Source organism: Chroicocephalus ridibundus, chromosome 4, assembly GCF_963924245.1.
Source record: "Chroicocephalus ridibundus chromosome 4, bChrRid1.1, whole genome shotgun sequence".
In the NCBI taxonomy this organism is placed as follows: Eukaryota; Metazoa; Chordata; class Aves; order Charadriiformes; family Laridae; genus Chroicocephalus; species Chroicocephalus ridibundus.
In genome coordinates, this window is record NC_086287.1 from 20,758,375 (window position 1) to 20,777,488 (window position 19,114).

Consider the following 19,114-nt stretch of genomic DNA (forward strand, 5'->3'; position numbering starts at 1 on the left):
CTTCTGCCCCTTCCATTTGTGTAAATGAGGGGACTTCCCATGCATGAAGGGATGCATTTACTGATGTGTTTATTTCCACGCATTAAGGTTCCAAACATGACTTGCAAGCAAAATGCGTTGAGGACAGCTTGGCTTTGGCTAAACGAATATAATTCCTTCTTCGGCGAGCGCCTCCCCGCTGGCCCGGGGTTACTCATTTGAGATGTTCTGGAAAAATAAGGCAGTAACTATGACAGGAAGCACCATGAGCTCAGCTCTGAGGTGCAGAGGTGGTTACTCAGGTATCTCAGGTGGTTACTCAGGTATCTCTGGTGGTAACCAGAGTGCTGCCTAAAGATGGGATATCCTCTCCCCAGGCTGGAAGCAGCTGCATCCCCTCATTTCAGGCATGAGGGGAGAGGATGAGCCTGGCCATCAGTGTTGGACCCTGGGCAAGGGGAGGTGGCAGCCTCCTTACCTGCTTATTGACGTGGATGCTGCTGGTCCCGAAGGTGGTGGTCCCGTAGCTTGTCACGTAATAGTGAGCAGAGGGCTGGGCTGGGGGCTCCTCCAGCTGCCTGGGCACTGCGGGGATGGGGGGACACCATCAGCACCTCAGCTTCATGAAGCCCTCAGCCTTCCCCGCTTCCCCCTCGAGCAGAGCTGTGGCACAAACGCAGGACCATTGGGCTCACCTTTGGGCAGGAGCAGCTCTGCGCCAAAGCGGTGCCCGCACGTCCCACAGGTTTTAACATCTTCCTTCGTCCTGTGGAGGAAAAAGCCCTGAGAAGTAGAAGGAGCAGGAGCTGCCTTCAGCAATTCCTATGGAAGATGATGGCAAGGCGATGGCAAGGGGCTCCCTCTTTCCACCCTGACCTGAGGTTCTGCTGTTGGTGGGACGGCTGCTGCCTTACCAGGTGCCTGAGCATCTTCAGCTCTTCATTAAAGAGGGGACACGTGGGCACCTGGCAAGAGTGGACATTATGTGCCTGAGCCTCAGAGTCTCAACTTTTTCACCTTTCTTTCCATGCTCGAATTTCCCACACAAGTCAATGCTAACACCACGTGGGACATGGGCTGCTACGGTCAGGAGAAGGGCAACATAGTGCCTGGTGAGTTTTGCAACTGATTTCCCATGCCTTTTAGAAGCTGACCAGAATGCTGACCACCACCATTGCAGCAGCAACCACCCAGCTCCAGCCCGTGGATTGGAGGGGTGCAGTGTGTACGTACATGGTGTTTGTGCCATCCATGTCCGGCCAGATGAGCTCAGCAGGACAGCCAGCCGTTCGGCAGGGGGTCTTCACACACATATGCAGCCCCGGCCACTCCTCGGCGAGCTTCTGGACGATGAACACAACTGCCATGAGGAAGTCCCAGGCAAATTGGAAACCTTCCAGGCAAAAGGAGAATGTCTCACTTACTCATGGCCACCCAACCATGGCAGGCCGGGAGATGCTGTGGGGATGTATGCATCACTTCGAGCCTGCCAGACCATAGCCAAAACGGTTGGACCAGTTCTGTTTCTCAAGTTAACCAAGGCCCATCAGCTTTCAAAGGAATTTAAAGAGCTGTTGGAAGAGTTTCCCCAACTTGGATGGCCTTTTTGCTTATCACTTGGAGACCCAGCCTGAGACTGTACTCTGCTGGGACCTTATGGGGAAGGATGACCCATTCCCTCCATGAGAAGATAGAAAACTTGACTTCCCACTTTCATGTGATACCTTGAGAGGACTCCTGACCAGGTTGCCAGACTAGGACATGTGGCAGACGCTTCTGGGACACTCTGACCAGAAGGGTGGAGGTGTCAGGGGGGAGCTAAGGAGAGACGTGCGGCTGGGAGTCATGAAATAAAGATCAGGGGTCCTTACTTGTCCTTCCTCCTGGCTTTCTGTACCGGAGCTCCAGGTAGCTGTAGGCCCTCTGGTTGTTCTCTTTGATCAGCAGAGGTTTGCCATTGCATACGAGCAGACAGGTTGCCTTGGCCACCCAGTGTGTGGAGTAGAAGGAGCAAGCTTTTACTAGGAACCTGCAAGGAGATCACCCATGGCTTTCACCACCCTCCTATCTGCATAGCTCTAACACCGGAAGAAAGCACATCACTAGGTTGACGTGAAAAATATGAACCCAATTTCAGCAGAAACAGAGGCAGACACCAAGTGAGGACCCTGCCCTACTGAAAGCTCAAGCAGCAGGAGCAGCATTTTAAGCCAAGAGCTGCTTCCAGAGTTGGCCATCAGATAAAACCCTGGACACAAGTTGAGAACCCCACAAGGACAGGAGACCTTCCAGAAACTGGAACAGTCCCAGTGCCTGTAGAAACTGGACCATCCTCAGGTGGGACTGGGAGACCTCTGACTGCCTGGATGGGCACAGACTAGCCAAAACCCACCCCAGATGACAGGTGAACGAGAAGGAGCGTGATCCTTGTTCACATCCAGGCAGCGAACATCAAAATGGTTCATCCAGAGCTCTACACGTCTGTGGCAGAGCTGAGAAGCTGCCCTGGTCTCCTGGGTCTGGGCCTCATGCCTCAGCTGATACAGACTCAACAGGCGAGGACTTGCTGACAGACATACTGCTGCTGCACCGAGCAAACCCCAAACCGCGCAACCTCATCGAGGGCTGGAAACCACTGCTTACCTCTGGAAGAAACCCTCAGGTATTTCGGGTGAGAAGTAGGCACGGATGTGGAGGTCCTCGGGGTGATCTCCTCCCCACACCTCAGAGACCTCATCGGTCTGGTTCAGATAGGTTGGGAACAAGTACCAGGATTCGCCTTGGCCCCGCGTTGTCTCCCACAGCTTCCCGGGCACAAACTCAGCGGCCTGTGGGTTGAGCGCTTCAGTGTGACGCACCTCCAGGCAGAGCTCAAAGTGCTCCAGGAGGCTGAAGAGCTTCCCTCTACCTCTGTGGGGCCCGTGTCCCATGATTTCCTCAAAGACCTCCCGCATCCCTTCCAAACAGAGCTGGTGTTTCACCAAGGCACGCACGGCCCGGTGGCACAGCATTGCCTTTGACTTAAAGGTCCACACCCAGTTGGACCTGTCTCTGATGGTGGCATGTTCACCGATCAGTGTGTCCACAGAGATGCTCTCGAGCTGTTGGACTAGGCGGTACCTCACCAGGAGCTGGGTGGGAAGAGAAGGAGAGAAGAGGTGGCACTGAGAGGAGCCCAGCAAAGTTGCAGAGCTTGGGCCTTGAAGAGAAGATGGTCCTGATCCCCACGCTCACCTTGAACATAGTTATTAGAAACGTAGGCTGGAGAAAAACAGTACTTTCCAGGTGCTTGATTTCCTCGTACCACACGACAAGCCCGATGCGGTGAAGGTAGCGCAAGATGTCCTGCAGAAGCTCTCTGCCCAAGTTGGCCAGGTGCTTGTAGCGGGAGAGTTTGCTGAGCAGGTACTGGAGGTCCATCATGCCTAGAGGGAGACATGGGAGCTCAGCACACATCTCTCGGACACCAGCATTCCAAGGCAGGTGCTTTAGAGAGACAACAAACACCAGCAGCACCCCATGTCCCCCCTGCCACCCCTGGGGAAGCAGGTGGGACCAACGCAATGCTCGATGTCTGTGGCCCAAAAAGCCCATCCTCAGCTGTCCCACTGTCACGCTGCATCTCCCATGGTCTTGCCTCACCTCAGCGGTGCCAACAGCCTGTCAGGACCTCAACGAAGCATCTGAAAAATGAGGCTAATACTGGATTTTTTCATTGTTTGAGAGAGCAGGTTTGTTTCAGACCATAAAACCTCAGATTGGCAGTTAAACCTCAGATTGTCATTTATTCATGCAGCAAGACAGGCAACAAAACCTGGCTTATCTCCAGAAAAGAAAAGCATTTGCTCCTCATCCACTGATCCTACAGTGGCCAGGGGAGCCAGAGATGACACCGGGGGCCGGTGGCATTCATAACTCCTTTAGGTACGTAAGCGAGGAGCCGAGGCTGCCTGCTAAGTCACAGGGGACACGGAGAAAGGGCTAGGGAGTGGTAGAGGCCATTAAATAAAGTTAGCAGGACATAAGTTTGGAAACCGTGCAGAAGCATTAAAGCTGTGGAGCTCCTTCCTGCAAGATTTTTTAATTGCTTATAAAGGGCAAAGGGGAGAAAAAATAATGTTACCAGAAAGAAACAAACCAGACAACGTGGCCAGCTGAGGGTACCTGCAGCCACAGGTTGGTAGATGTTGGCAGAGCCTTCTGGTGAAGGCTCACTTGGCCTTTTCCTATGCTTTCGCCTAGATACCTGCCTTGGGGCAGATGCCCATAGTGACAGAGCTGGGTAACAGCAATTAATGCTCCAGCAATAACACTGCAAGGTCTTCAGCAGCAACCCCACTACCACATGAGCCGGGTCAGAAGGTGCAGCAAGCACCAGAGAGCCCGTCTCAGCCGCAGGACAGCAAGTCCTCCCAGGACAGTGCAGTGGGGGTGATGGACCACTCACCATGATCTGCCATCTCCTCACTCTGCGCAATATCTGTGATGGCAGCTTCCACCTGCCTGTAGACGGGTGGCAGCACTCGGACAACCTCAGGGAAGAGCTCCTCATTCTTCACATGCTCCAGAATAGTGGCCTCGAGCTTTTTGATATCACGGTGATCCGTGCAGTTGACAGCAACTAAGTTTAAGATCTGGAAGAGAGAAAGCACACGCCAAAAGCACACCCAGAGGAGTCTTTTTGCCTGCGAGGTAAGGGCGGGACCTAATGCCAAGGAGGTCACCAAGGATGGGACACACTGCTGGCTCAGCTTCAGAGGGCACTTCCTTCACACATTTGCTCTGCAGCAGTTCCCGGAAAAATCATGTGGGGATGGTAAATGCCCCCTCACACCCCTCCCCAAGCACTTGCTATAAACCACAGGAGGAGATGCCTGTCATTGAGCAGTGACAAGGACCCACCAGGTTAGAGCCAGGGGTTACCACGTCCACCCCAGCCCTGGGGAATGGCCGCAGTAGCAGCCCGATTCATTAGCACTGGGTCACCATCACCTGTAGCACCCCATGCTGCCAGAGGCGACAGGGGTGACCAGAGACAGCAAGGAACCATGATAATCTCAGCCCTACGGTTAACGTGCAGTTCTCCATCTCCTTCAGCCTCTCCCACTGGTCCATGTAGAACTCAGGCTCCTCACTGCCCTCCAGGTTGTTGATGAAGTGAGCAAGGTTGCTTTTTCTCTCCATCAGCATGGCCGTGATCTTGGCCATGATGTCGCGCCTCTTCTCCTCCACCTCCTCCTCCCGACAGCAGTCCACATGGGTTCCCACAGGAAGCACCACCGAGTTTGGAACTCGCATGGACAGGTTGTTGATCCAGAAACCGACGAGGTCCTTGAAAGCCTTGTCGTTAGTTTGGTACCTGGGGAAGGAGAAAAAGAAAATCCCAAATTCATATCTAACCTTCCGGATCTCCAGCCAACTTCTACCAGCACAGGCCTGACCATGCACCCGGTGCTGGCCCAGGGGCTTACTGGAGAAGAGCTCGGATCTCCAACTGTCATGGGCTGTATCCAAACTTGTCCTTAACTAAACTAGTTAAAGCTACAGGGTGTAGCAGAGTCCGTCCCTGCTGTGGATGGGAGCACCCCTCTGTACAACAAAGCCCAAGCCTGATGCTCCCTCCATGTTCAGGGAGCACCACAAGATGCAGGAAGGCTCGTAGAGATATTTCCAAGGCAGAAAGCAAAGCCCTTTAGCTGGGAATCAATTGTCACAGAAAAAGTTAATGGTCATCTAACCCCTCAAAACAGAGGACTGACTTACTTTGGCGATGACAGATCTAGGGGCCTAATTAAAAGTGATCTGCAAAAAGGGGGAGAGGGAGTGCTAGCTACTCCAGTGGTGAGAAAACCAGGCATCAAGGTCCAGCAGAAATGGTGTGGGAATGGCTTCCCCATCCCCTTCTTTATCCCACTCCACTTTGAATCCAAACCAGCTCAGCACTTACATGTGGAGATTGATGACAAGGACAACGAGTGCCTGTGGGGTGATGAACACGTGGTGAGTCATGTAGTACTCCAGCTGGCCAGCGAAGTCCCAGAAGAGAAACGTGAAGTCCTCAATCCGGAACTCACTGATCTCTATCCCAACCGTTCGCTCTTCCTTGGGCACCAGTTTGGTTTGCCCTTGCTTCAGACTTTTGCAGATGGTGGACTTCCCTGCAAGTGAGGCCCCCAGGAACATGGTCTTGACCCTCTTGTCCTCCTGCCCTGAATTGTGTTGAAGCTGGTTGAAGTAATTCCGGATCTGCTGGATGCCACCAGCGCACACTTCACTGGGTGGCTCTCGGAGGGGGTTCCCATTGGCCTTGAACGTTTTCAGGGATTGCCCCTGGAAGAGTTCCCTGGGGAGCTGGCGAAGGGCATTATTCTGCATATGGAGTTCCTGTAAGTGGTCCAGCTGCAGGACAGGCTGGGGGAAGGTCCGGAACAGGTTGTTGGAGATGTTGAGGTACTGGAGGCTGCCTCGACAAGCTGCCAGGTCCCTGGGGAGGGCACCAAGACGGTTGTTGTTCAGCCGCAAGTGTTTAAGCCTGGGGAGATGGGAGAATATCCCCTCTGGGATGACTCGGATTTGGTTCTGATTCAGCTCAAGCTTCTCTAAACAGACCAGGCTCTGGATTTCATTGGGAAAGTCCACAATTTCGTTCTTGGACAGTATTAACTTCTTCAGGTTGCAAAGCTTAGAAATGCCGGTGACGCTCCTGAGCTTGTTCCTGTCGAGGTCAAGGCTCTCCAGCATGGGGTTGCTCAGGACTGCTGGAGGCAGCACACGCAGCCTCTGGGTAGAGAGAGTCACTTCACGCAAACCGTCCTCCTGCTCCTGACCTGGACGCATGGGACAGGGAAGGTGGTTAAGAGAGACTGTCACCCTTTGGGACCATTTTGGCCATCAAGGCAAAGCAGAGGCAAAACGCAGGAGCTGGTTGAACAGCGTGACCACAGCTCCAGCTCGAGCAGCTCCTGTGTCCTCTCAAGAGAGGAACCAAAGCCAAGGCACAAGGACCTCGGCTGGGCCTGAAGACATAAGAAGAGGTGCCCACTAGACGTTGACCTGTAGGCCAAGCGTCACATTAACAGCTTTGCTCTCATTAAAGCACTGCGAGAGCTCCAGCCACAGATGCATCTACCCCGAAACCAGCAGGTTTCTAATCCCAGCAGCAAGCTGGGCTGGCAGGAAAAGAGCCGACATGAGGAGGAGACCTGCTCTACAAAGAACTCGCTCAGCCCGCCCGCAGCTCTCGACCACAGCGAGGGAGATGGGCTGGGGCCAAGGCCAGCAAGTGCAGACACTTCCTCTCTCACATCCTCCCCCCACTCCAGATGCACGCTGCGGTTCCCTGCAGAAATGCTCCCAGACCCGAGAGACTAGGGAATAACGCAGGGACAGTGGGGTCCCCTCCATGACAGGGCGCACAAGAAAGGACTCGGTGATGGCCGAGAACATCTCCAAAAGGAGGGTGTTTAGAGCAGAGAGGTTTGCAGGCGAGAAGAGTGCCAGGGGGATGTGGGATCACACGATACTAGAAGAAAACACAGACAGATTTGCTTTCCTCTCCCTCATTTCACTTCCTCCCCAGATAACACGGAGCACGGCATCCCCTTGCGCAAGGACCGACTCATCACCACTTCTCAGCATCACAACCTACAGCTGGGATGTGCAACGAGCCCGGCAGGAGCGCAAAGCTTTCCCCCTCTCCCAAATGCACGGTCTCTCCTCCAGCGCCATCAGCGAGACAAGCCGAAGGGCTCCCACCACCGCTCTGAACCAGAGCCGCGAAGAGCTGGGGCAGCTACTCACAGGCTCTGGGCTGGGTCATGGCCCTGCAGCGTGGCACCCGCTGCATCCTCCCCGGCGCTCAGCCTCCCCCTTTTGTTTCCTAATCTCATTTCTCTCCCCGCCTCCCCGAGCTCTGCCCAGGAACCCCACCCTCTCTTTCTCCGTCCATCCTCGGAGGAGCTCCCAACAACCCAAGCACCTCTGGCCAAACACCAGGGCCGTGTCTATGTCCCGAAAGCAGCTTTGGAGATCACCTGCAGAAGACAGGGGCAGAGCAGCTCCTGAGTCAACTTCTTCCAGCGCTATCCCGGCCTTTGCTAAAGGAGCTTTTGGTGTTACCACTGCTGCAGAGGTGGGAAAGGACGCTGACAAGAGACTATACTGCTACCAAACTACTGCACGTGTTGAATAAATCAAGATTCCTTCCCTTAAACAGGTGGCAGCATCTGATCCAAGAGCGTAAACCAGAAAGAAAAAAAAATTAAAAAATAAAAAAATGCAGGTAGTATACATGTACACCAGAAAAATTGTTTTCTAGAGTGTGCCAGAAGAGGCATTTTTAGGTATGTTACTCCTCACCTCTCCCAAGGGGCAGCTTACAATTTGATGGATTTATTTTTAGTGGTAGACAGAATGAAAGAACCAGTGTTTTTGTTCGCATAACTTCAGGGGGAAGCACATGCAGAACGTACAGTTTTCAGCCCTATCACTCCTCCGGGCAGCGGCAGGTGCAGAGGTGACTGAAATTTAACAGTCCTCACAGTACATGCATTCCTAATAGACCTTGCAAGAGGCTGGTATCTTTACTGCTAATTCAAGGCTGACACCAAGAATTTAAAGCAGTGAATCAGTCCGAGGAACAAAACAGACTGACACTGTCTTCCTGGTTAACAGCGTAATTGCTTCTAATATTTGGTCAAGCTTTGTTTTTCACACCACCTTCCTTTTTTTCCCCACTCATGCAGGCAGGTTATTCCAGAATTGTTCCTCTGATACATCCAAAGGTGGCCGATTTCCAGCCTAAGGGTATTCACAACCAGATCGCATTCTCCCGTTCTTGTCGCAACAGTGCCATCAAAGTTTCTGAACTTTATTTTGTCAATCTATCAGCAGTGTCTGTATTTACAACCCCACCCCTATCTGCTGGGTATACCTTCAAGCTACATGTTTAGCTTTAAAACTAAAGCATCTCTTCCAGCTACTCTTTTGCACTCTTAGCAAGCCTTTGTTCCAAAATCTGCAAAGAAAGCCCAAGTTTACCAATTCCTTATACGCCATTCAGGCTGCACTTTCACACAGGAAGCAACAGAGACAAAGAACGTCAACTCATAAATGTTCAGGGCTCATCCATAAACGCTTCTGGAGGATGGTGAATGATGGGAGTGAAGCATTTCACCAGTCCAGATGGTACTGGTAAATCAGCTTGTTTTGTCTTTTTTTTTTTAAATAAAATAAAAAAAAAAGTCCACCAAACCACAGCCAAAATTTCTTAGGCTTGGAGTTCACTGAAAAGTTAGGAATGCCAGCAAGGGATCAAAGGTCTTACTGTTTCTGAGTTTTCCTACGCTGACCACGGAAAAAAAAAATAAAAGCTGCATTTTTTTTTTTGCTTTATAAAATTAATCCCAGAGCGCCTTATTGTTTTCTCTTTGAAGACAAACAGCAAGACTATCCTTGACGAGGGCAGTTTCCAAGTGCACTCTAAAAGGTTGGAGAACCCTCAAGTACAACGTGTCGCTGCCATCTGGTCCAACAGGCCACGTACATTCAGTTCCCGTTGAAGGGAAAGCCAGTTTCTAAGTTGTAACCTACTGGTTTTCTCTTCAGCTTCCCTGTTACATGTTTTCTCCCTAACACACGTTAGATGGGGAATGATGCTTTTTGTCAGGTCCAAGAGCGCTGAATATATTTGTTAAGTGACTGTATTTCAGGTGATGGCTTAGAAGATGGGTGGCTCTGCAGTACATGCAGAGAAAGTGAGATGAAATCGGTACATGCGTTGGACACCTTTGCTTCTTGATAGGAAAACCAGTCCTCCTACAGAGGAGGAACAATTACTTATCCAACTCCAATCCCCATCTAGAAACACCGTATTCCTTACACAAGAGCCAAGCATGCAGGTTTATACAGAAGAGCCAGGCCAAGACCTTATGAATTCAACAAGGGCAAGTGTAGGGTGCTGCACCTGGGGAGGAGTAACCCCATGCACCAGTACAGGATGGGGGCTGACCTGCTGGAGAGCAGCTCAGTGGAAAGAGACCTGGGAGTCCTGGTGGACAACAGGATGACCACGAGCCAGCAATGTGCCCTCGTGGCCAAGAAGGCCAATGGCAGCCTGGGGTGCATCAGGAAGAGTGTGGCCAGCAGGTCGAGGGAGCTCATCCTCCCCCTCTACTCTGCCTTGGTGAGGCCGCACCTGGAGTAGTGTCTCCAGTTCTGGGCTCCCCTGTTCAAGAGGGACAGGGAACTGCTGGAGAGGGTGCAGCAAAGGGTTACCAAGACAATTAGGGGACCGGAACACCTCTCTTATGAAGAAAGACTGAGGGATTTGTGTCTCTTCAGTCTGGGAAAAAAAAAAAAGACAGCTGAGGGGGGACCTTATCAACACTTATAAATGCTTAAAGGGTGGGTGTCAGGAGGATGGGGCCAGGCTCTTTTCAGCGGTGCCCAGGGACAGGACAAGAGGTAATGGGCACAAACTTGAGCACAGGAAGTTCCACCTAAACATAAGAAGGAACTTCTTTACTTTGAGGGTGGCAGAGCACTGGAACAGGCTGCCCAGAGAGGTGGTGGAGTCTCCAACTCTGGAGACATTCCAAACCCGCCTGGACGTGTTCCTGTGCAACCTGCTCTAGGTGACCCTGCTCTGGCAGGGGGGTTGGACTAGATGATCTCCAGAGGTGCCTTCCAACCCCTACCACTCTGTGATTCTGTGAAGAGGCAGCTGTAAGACAAACAAATGACACCTGCTATAGGACTAAAACCGTTCAAAATAACTTTATAAATTCTGTCACGTTTCTGCTTTTGTACATCAGTTCAGCCTTAACCCTCCAGCTTGTTACTGAAAATTCACAATGCTTGCTTTTTGTTTCGTTTTTTTCCTGAAAGGCAGACACAAAACCAGCCATCAGTGCATTATTTACAGAAGTGCAACACAGTCTCCCACCCCAAAATTAAACTTTTCACTAACAAGATACTTCCAACAGAATGTAAATAAACACCACGGCTTGAGCAGTGTTTCTGAAGTCAGTTTATAAAGGTCACCTCATTTCCGCAATCCCCAAATGACAGAGCGAGTAAAGCTTCGCTCACCATCGAATGGGCTAAAAATACAACATTTCAAGTATTAAATCAGAAATTTCTAAAGACAATCTGTATTTTGATAAATAAACACAAGGGAAACAGTATACAGCTCTCAATATACTGCGTATGAAAAGTGGTGTCCAGTTTCAAACCTTCAGCAAGACAGGTGCACAGCCCAAAAATGTAATCAAAGTAACCCTGAAAACGGTAGCAATCCGGGAGTCCCAAACATTAATCTCTTCTGTGTTTCCCCTCGAATTACTCTGCTGGTCTGAGGCATTTGATTGTTATTTAGTTCTACATCTGTAGGTAATCCAAAAAAAAAAAAAAAAGCAAACCCCAAATTCATTCCCATATGGAAACAATTCAAAAGAAGGTTCCGCAGATAAATCCTATTATAATCTTGCTTATTTTCAATGAGATGCAACCGCAGATCTGTTATTCCCTCTGGCACAGTGTTGACAGCCAGAATAAGTTCACTCCAAGTCATGCTGGCTGCGGCTTGCTCTCAATTTTCCACTTCACGGGTATCTTCACCATCGGATTTCTTATGTTTCCTCATGTGTTTGTATTTTTCCACGTATGCCTTCACCAGATTAGCTACCTTCATGGGGTTGATCTCTCCACTTTTGCTGTGGCAGATCTGCAAGGGATCAGAAAAGGCATTTGGTCAATTAACGGTATTAACAGCAGTTCAGGCAGGCAACAGACAAATGGTAAAGCAGCCCTAAGCTTCCTGCATAGGCCCTCGGGTCTCACAGCAGGATACATAAAGCCGAAAACTCAAAAAGGATAAGAGTAATATTTTACTTCAAGCATTTCAGAAGTGGCCCAGGGATAATCTACGGAGCACCAACTGAATCCAGAAGCATCTCTGAAAGCAGAATTATTCATTTTTATTACAGGCTTTTCTGGCCAGCCAGTTTTACACAATATGTGGTAATCACAGAAGTGCTGATTTCCCATTTTTCTGATGATTTTGAGGAAGTGATCCTCAGATTAAAAGAATCTGGCAGTTTTGAGGGACCATTTTCAGATATGGGAGAAAGAAAACAGACGCTACAAAGAATTTTATCAGTGTTCAGAGAAGAGTTTGCAGTGACTTCCGCAGCAATTGGTGTTGCTCAGCTCTCCTACGAACCACACTTGAGGTTCATATGGGTCACGTAGAAGAGGTGAAATTGCAGCCATTATCTCAGGAATTTTGATTTATGATGGAATTTCTCAGTGACAGCAAGAATGCAGAGCAGGGAGAGAATACAGTTCCCAGGGTATCATTTAACTGCCTTGACCACAAGAGCATTACTTGCTCTCACAAGACAACATTTACCTGCTGATCGCACCTTTTTTAGCCACAATCTGGTCAGCACTAAGATCTGAGACAAAAGTCAACATCAGTCAATTTGCAAGGCCCTCTTCCAAAGTTCAGGGACACCACAGATGGAATTAACGCACAAAGTATTTTCTCACTTTATCAGAAACAGCTTGACAATTCTGGTCGAAGTTCTTAATGAGAGATTTGACCATTCTCACCCAAAGCATGTACTATGCAACATTTCATCTCAGGCAGCTTAAGCTTAGCAATGCTCCGGACCACTGAAAACACAATCTTCTAAAAGCAACAGTCTGACAGCTCCCAACGGCACCACTCGGTCCTACGTAAAGCCACTATTGCTTCACCGCAAGACTGCAGATTATGAGTCAAAGATCGGCTACTGAGTTACAGCATGTAATTGCTGAAGCTGGTAAATGCAACCCAAAGTACTGCCACTTATTTAACGACCTGCCCCAGCTCCTCCTCTTCACGGTGACATGCACTGTCCACCTTACCTTTTGCACTGCTTTCCGAAGAATGTTCTTGTACTCCTCCTTTGTAATCTCCCTCTTCTGGTAAAAAGGTTTAATAGCAAGTTTCACTTCTTCCACAGCCCTTTCCTGCATGTGAAGCTTCTTCATGTACTGCACAGCAAAGAGAAGTTCACTCACTACCTTGTGCTATCTCGGGAACGGCTTCTGAATCTATTTTTCTTAGAAATGCTCTAACAATGAAAATTTCACAATTTCAACGACCCAAGTAAGAGCTAGCCCCAAAGCAGATTTCCTTTACTGTAAATTGCAGCCTTCAAACCAGTTTGTGCTATGAGGAACCCTTGTTTTATGTAACACACATTCTATGTCTTAGAGAATGTGTTTTAAGCAAGCGACTACAATGTCCACTTATTAATTTTGGTCTCCTCCTTCCCTTCCAACAGCTCTGAAGTAAACATACACCCACTGAAAGGCATCAGATTCTAAAAGCAGCAAGTCATATCTGTGAATATAAAGCTACAGGTAGCTCTAAAGGCGTTCTGAAAATCGCAGAGCTGCCTATAAATTAAGGGTTACAGAAGACATCAGAACATATTCTATCTAAACAAGTTCATAAAAATTGCTGCTTATAAACAGAAGTTTGGTGGGAAAAGCATCTTACTGTTTTGTTTTGTGGTACAAAGTAAAATAATCGGCTAAGAAGTTTTTGTTCTTCTGTTAACATCCACTATGCTTAGAGGAGATGGTCTGTACAAGAAACCCAAAACTCAGCAGCAAGGGACTTGCACTACAAAATCTCCGAGGTATTTTACTACTTCTGCGTTTTCAGTGCTGATAAGCAGCAAGATACAGTCCTACCTCTCTACAGGACCGTTATGAGAACTGACATTAATTTCAGAGCTGGAGGGGAAAGGAGAAGACCAGGTGTTTAAAGAAGTTAGGAGATTCTGGCTTCTGAAAAGCCCCTTCCAAATGTTCACGCAAGAAAGTTTCAGAGCTTCAAGAATGCATGTTAGATGCTTTCATCCCTCTCTGTCTTACTGCGACGAAGCGGCAGACAGTGGAATCATCAAATGGAGTAAATCCCAATCAAAGAAAGGACTGCCTGCCACTCCTGTGTTAGCAGGGTCAGTCACCAAAAACACTGACAACAGGGGCGAGGAAAATACAGTACGGAGAGTTAAAAACCCCCAAACTTTCAAAGTTCAAATAAACAGCTCATTGATTTTTATGCATTTGCCACTTGATAGCATTCACTCACTTCCTCGTTCTTCGTTTTATCCACTGGAGGTTTGGGTGCTTTAATCTTTTCTTCCGCATTTCCAACAGAAGCAGCTTGGATTCCTGGTTCAGATGCAGTGGCCAGGCTGCCTGGCTCCGGAGTCAGGCTCTGTCCCGCCATGCAGCCAAGCGCTGGAAGACTACCCTGCATGATAAACTGAACCGTGGGCTGGCTGACGGGGGCATAGGGGGGGAGGCTTGAGGGCAGAGGTGGCGTCAAAGGTATATTTTGACAGTACACCTGTGAAACAGATAGAATTTTGTAAATGCTTGTTGTAAGTACAAGACAGAGCATCAGATCAGGGTTTTCAGAGCACCTTTTATCCACTCAAAGAGGCACTTAATTACTGGTTTAAGTCTGGGAGGCTAACATCCCAGCCCTCAACTAGGTCTCTGTGCACACGCAGCTAGCACCAGCCCCATTCATTTTTTAACTGGTGGGCTGCACAGGCTGATGGCACAGATGGATACCACCAGGCCAATTTTTACAGCCTGATCACAACAAGGGAGAAGCTCACAGCTTCTCAAACAGCACCGTCTTTCCACAAGTCACTGCTGAAAACAGAAGCTGCACGCATAGAGCGGAATTAGAAGAAAATGTGCTTCTTCACCCGTAAGGGCCACCTGAGAGATTAAATGGTTAGACTGCGGAGGTGTATGGGCTACATGAAATGTACCACACGCAGAGGAAGGCGAACTCTGCCATGAGAGGAGGGTGTTGCACAACGAGGGCACAGATGAAGTGGGATGCCTTCCATGACACTCGGGTGCCAGAATAGGAACCAACCTGAGAGGAATCTAGATCAGGAAACATAGGCTCAGGAATCATATAATTGGTTGGAGGAGGCTCATTTAACTGCACCTGATTTAACGTTTGGTTCAAGTCCTCTGCTTTCCAGGCCCCTTCTTTTGCTCGCTGAAGTTTGTAAAATGGCACCCCTAGGTTTCACAAGAGAAGGAAAAGAAAACATTTCAGAAGAAAATAAACCTAATGGTTAAAAGATTCAAAGCTAATTATATTTTAAAAAATTAAAATAAAAAGGATCTAACAACGAAGCTAGCTATAAAAGGATTTTGCTTAGCAGTCACCAACATTTTAAAGCTTCTGATAATAGAGGACTTACCATCCCCTTAAGCAATTGCTTTTTACTGGGTTTCCATGAGAGTAACCAACAAGGGCCACACAAGCAACTCTGTCAATGCACATGGCAGAGGGGCCCAGGCCAAACTGTTCCTAGCAGCTTTGGCTTAGCAAAGCTCGCAGAAGCGAGCTACAGAGATTTGTCACGCTCCTCAGTTCTGAGAAATATTATAAATTCTGAAGGCAAAACAACCATTCTAGTTAACTGCAGAAAGGGTGGAACACGGGCTGCCAGTTCAGAGATCGGGTTGCAATACGTGCTTCACGGCTGAACAAGCTGCCGCTGGCTAGCTGAGCCGTGCTGACAGCATGTCCTCTCCGATTCATTAACACAACTCACCTCAGGATTTCAACAAGTGCCAAATGCCAGCTCTTAGGATTGGAAACCACAGGATCACCCCAGCTCAGGTGACAGAGCTGCTACACCACAACCAGTTTTAGCCAGGCACCACAACCCTAAGCCTCATACAGAATACTTCAACTGCCATTTATTTTCCAAAAGAGAGACTTACTTGGAGCTTTTCCAGCAGACAACGTGCCGCTTTCTTCCTCTTGAAGATTCCAGGTAACTCTTTTCACTGGTGCTTTTGATTTCAACGCAGGGCCCTGAGGTACCACCTCTAGTTCAGGCTTATTGAAATTACCGGTTTTCTCATTTGACACAAGGCACTCATCTTTGACCTCCTTCACACAATCCGTTATTTTGCTTTTGGATGAGCTTTGAATTGGTGCAGCCTCAGCGGGAGTGTGCATAACTTCCTTCTTTGGGGGTGGTTCCACCAGAGATGGACATAATGCAGTATTTTCTATTTTAACTGTAATCTCAAGGTTTGTATTGCTACAGCTGCCAAGCACTGCTGGATCGCTACTTCTCATTAATTCTGTTTCAGCAAAAGAATCCACATTGCCAATTGGAACGCAAATGTTCGTGATCTCTGGCACAGGGAATGCAGTTTCACTGGTCACTTCCTCACAGATAGGCTCTACCTTTACAGTTTCTTGAACCTCTCTCAACTGAACCGGGGTCTCAGCCTGTACTTCCTCAAGTTTGACATTTGGTTGGATGGTTATGGAAAGCTCTTCTAGTACTAGCTCCTCCTTTGGCTCTTGTTTGAAGGAATGGTGTTGCTCCAGACACCTGGACACATTTTCAACTGGAGGCTTTTGATCCTTTTCTGGTGGAGGAGGAAGTGAGGTCTCTTTTGATCTGTGTTTTCTTTCTTTGGAACGCGATCTTGATCTTGGTCTTTTTTCCTTTGATTTGCTGCTTTTGTGTTCCCGAGATCGAGATGCGGACCGAGACCGAGACCTCCACTTTCTCCTCTCCCGAGATCTGGATCTCGATCTCTTTCTGTCTCTTGACCTCAAGCTACTATCTTTATCATACCTCTCATAGCTTTTGTCTCTCCTGTGTTTCCGCCTCTTAGTCCTCTCAATGCTATTTGACCGGGAATGTTCCCTCCGTCTTGATCTTGATCGAGACCGTCTTTTCTTTTTCCTGTTTTCATAAAACTCAGAAGTACTTCCAGGACTACCTGAACGTGACCTAGATTTCCTTCTCTCCCTAGACCAAGAAGTTTTTGCCTTTTTATCCTTGGTTTTATCCTTCATTTTCTTTTTTTTGGATCGTTCGTGACTGCTAGAACCATCAGTAGAAGACCTCCTGCTCCTGGGTTTCAATGTGTGTGTTTTGCTATGCTCTTCTCCACCTGACCACGAGGTAGATCTGGAGCTTCGGTCCCTTGAGTGTGCTCTGTCCCTAGACCCTGACCGGGATCTCTTACGCTCTTTGACAAGTGCCTTTTTCCTTTTCATCTTCTTCTTGCTTCGGGAGCTGGAGTTTGAACAGGATCTGGAACGCGATCGCCGCTCTGTGTGTTCTACCTTTTGGACTTTCTGCTGCCCATCGTTTTCTGAAGGACTATCTGGTTCTACTTTCACATTAATATTAGGTCTAATCAATTCTTCAGCATTAAAGAACACATTAGGACCCTCTCTGCTTTCCTCCTTCAAACACTCCGCACTAGAAATTTGCTTAACAGCAGACGAAGTGCAAGGACTGCTTAGAAAGTCTTCGTCATCCATATTATCTCGTTCCTCTGTATCAGAGATCTGTTCCACAATCCTGCTTTTTACCGTCACGTCATCATGAGACTCTGTGTTACCAGATGCTACGTCAGAGTCAGCCCCAGATCCGAATACATTTTCTACCAGGTAAGGAGTGAAACGACGGACAGTTTGAAACGTTTGAACTTTTGGATTTTCAATAGAAATAGTCCTGGTAATATTAGTTAGCGGGATCCCTGAGCCAAGCCTTTCAGGACTGCTGCTTGCTGAACTCGAGTCCGATCCTGTTGGCTCAAAGGGATCATATATTTCACTTTTAACCTGCTTTTTCTTAACTGAGAAAAGAGGTGAAGGACTCTCTTTCTGTTGCACTTTGTCATCCACAGGGCGGAAGGTGTTACAAAATCCTGGGTTAGACAGTCTGCTGGGATGTCCGGCGTTTCCAGGAATATTGATTTTAAAACTCTCAAAAGAGCTTGGGCCCTTGCTCCTCGAAGGGCCCAGTAGTGATGAACTGCTATACGTGCCCGTATTGGTAGAAAAAGACACCCCACTCGTACGGGTTTGTTGCTGAGATTCCTTGGCATTTGACTTCTGGCTTTCCATCTTGCTACCCCTTCCCGGCTGATTAGTGCTCTCTTTGCCAGTCAACTGGGTTATACAGGAGCTGGGGATGTCACAGCTTTGGCTTCCTGCTGGTTTCGGCTCCACCTGCTTGCTGCTGGTTTCCTTTTTAATCTTTGGTATCCTGGGAAGCTCAAAGATGTCAATTCTCTTGGGAGGTGGTTTTAATGGCTGCCTCACAGTTACAGCTTTTGAGCCAGAATCCAAGTTACAGCTCAGAGGCTTTGAAGATGAGTCACTGGGTGCAAAGTTTTTAGAGTTTCCATTAAATCTGGGCATATCATCTAACTTGGAGCCATGCCTGCTCAGAGTAGCTATATTCTGAGTCTGAACAGACCTGGGTGTCATTGAATATTCTGATTTTACAGTTGCCTTTTCTGATGTAGTCTGTGCAGGGTTTGCTGCAGGCTCAGTCCTGCTCAGCGAGGGTGAAGGGGATGAAAACAAGCTTGAGGAGGAGGGTCTGGTGTGAGTACTCAGCCCAGAGGAAACTGAAGGTCCAGCAATGGAGGTGCTTGCTGTGGTCCCTGAGTGCACTGTACTCGGTTGGGTGTTATGTCCTGAACCATCATCCACTCGCAAGTCATTCGCTGATTTTCTGTGAAGTGGAGCTATGGCACACAAGCAAACAATTAAGCTTTTCGGTACGTATCTGGACATTTTCCCCCAACATCAAAGGAAGTACTGAGCTAATTATGTTAAGTTCCACTTTGGTTTGCAGACATGCTACACGGTAATAAGGTGGTATAATAGTTCTTTTGGTCAGATGCTCTGGGTTTAATGCCAGACAACTGCATCTTTGAAGTAAACACTAATGTTTAGGAAATAAATTATTCTGTTCTGTAGATATCACCAGATTCGTGTTTATTATCCTGTAGTTGCTGATTGATAAAACTTACTGTAACAGAGGACTTTACAGGTACTTATTTTAAGAATAAAGCTCTAAGTTTCAATCTGAAGAGATTCTTTCCAGATAACACCATGCCAAAGGAAGACACAGCTGAACATGCCAGCACGGATTCTAGAGCTTTACTTTTGAAAAGAAACTTCTTGCCAAGGTCCTCATCACTGCTCTTCAAACTGAAGTACAGTTCACAGGCATGGCAGCAATGCATGACAAATGCCAGAAGA

The 19,114-nt window shown here is 48.4% G+C and overlaps 2 protein-coding genes across 8 annotated transcripts in view; both read right to left on the reverse strand.

Moving 5' to 3' along the window:
• Positions 1–97: 97 nt before the first annotated feature.
• Positions 98–8,019, reverse strand: LOC134514377 (malignant fibrous histiocytoma-amplified sequence 1 homolog). 4 transcript variants are annotated; one of them, XM_063332165.1, is made up of 11 exons: positions 7,780–8,019; positions 5,927–6,806; positions 5,047–5,338; positions 4,427–4,613; positions 3,214–3,404; positions 2,623–3,110; positions 1,851–2,008; positions 1,213–1,372; positions 675–745; positions 458–564; positions 98–207 (listed from the first exon to the last, which is right to left on the reverse strand). In XM_063332165.1, the coding sequence occupies exons 1-11, from the start codon at positions 7,823–7,825 to the stop codon at positions 190–192; spliced, it is 2,598 nt and encodes an 865-aa protein (XP_063188235.1). In that variant the 5' UTR covers positions 7,826–8,019; the 3' UTR covers positions 98–189. The 4 variants fall into 4 exon arrangements, 3 of the variants coding, with proteins under 3 accessions (XP_063188235.1, XP_063188234.1, XP_063188236.1); XM_063332164.1 differs by having other exon boundaries at positions 110–564; XR_010070716.1 differs by lacking the exon at positions 98–207 and having other exon boundaries at positions 530–564; positions 856–1,372.
• A 2,720-nt stretch (positions 8,020–10,739) lies between these two features.
• The window catches only part of PHRF1 (PHD and ring finger domains 1), a 31,882-nt gene continuing 23,507 nt past the window's right edge, over positions 10,740–19,114 (reverse strand). For 3 of the 4 annotated variants that reach the window (XM_063332206.1, XM_063332207.1, XM_063332204.1), the window contains exons 14-18: positions 15,805–18,594; positions 14,939–15,090; positions 14,132–14,392; positions 12,892–13,020; positions 10,740–11,704 (exon numbers count right to left, since the gene is read on the reverse strand). In XM_063332206.1, the coding sequence (XP_063188276.1) occupies positions 11,570–11,704; positions 12,892–13,020; positions 14,132–14,392; positions 14,939–15,090; positions 15,805–18,594 (3,467 nt within the window). In that variant the 3' untranslated portion in view covers positions 10,740–11,569. The remainder of the gene's footprint in view (positions 11,705–12,891; positions 13,021–14,131; positions 14,393–14,938; positions 15,091–15,804; positions 18,595–19,114) is intronic. The other variant, XM_063332208.1, reaches the window with a different exon arrangement.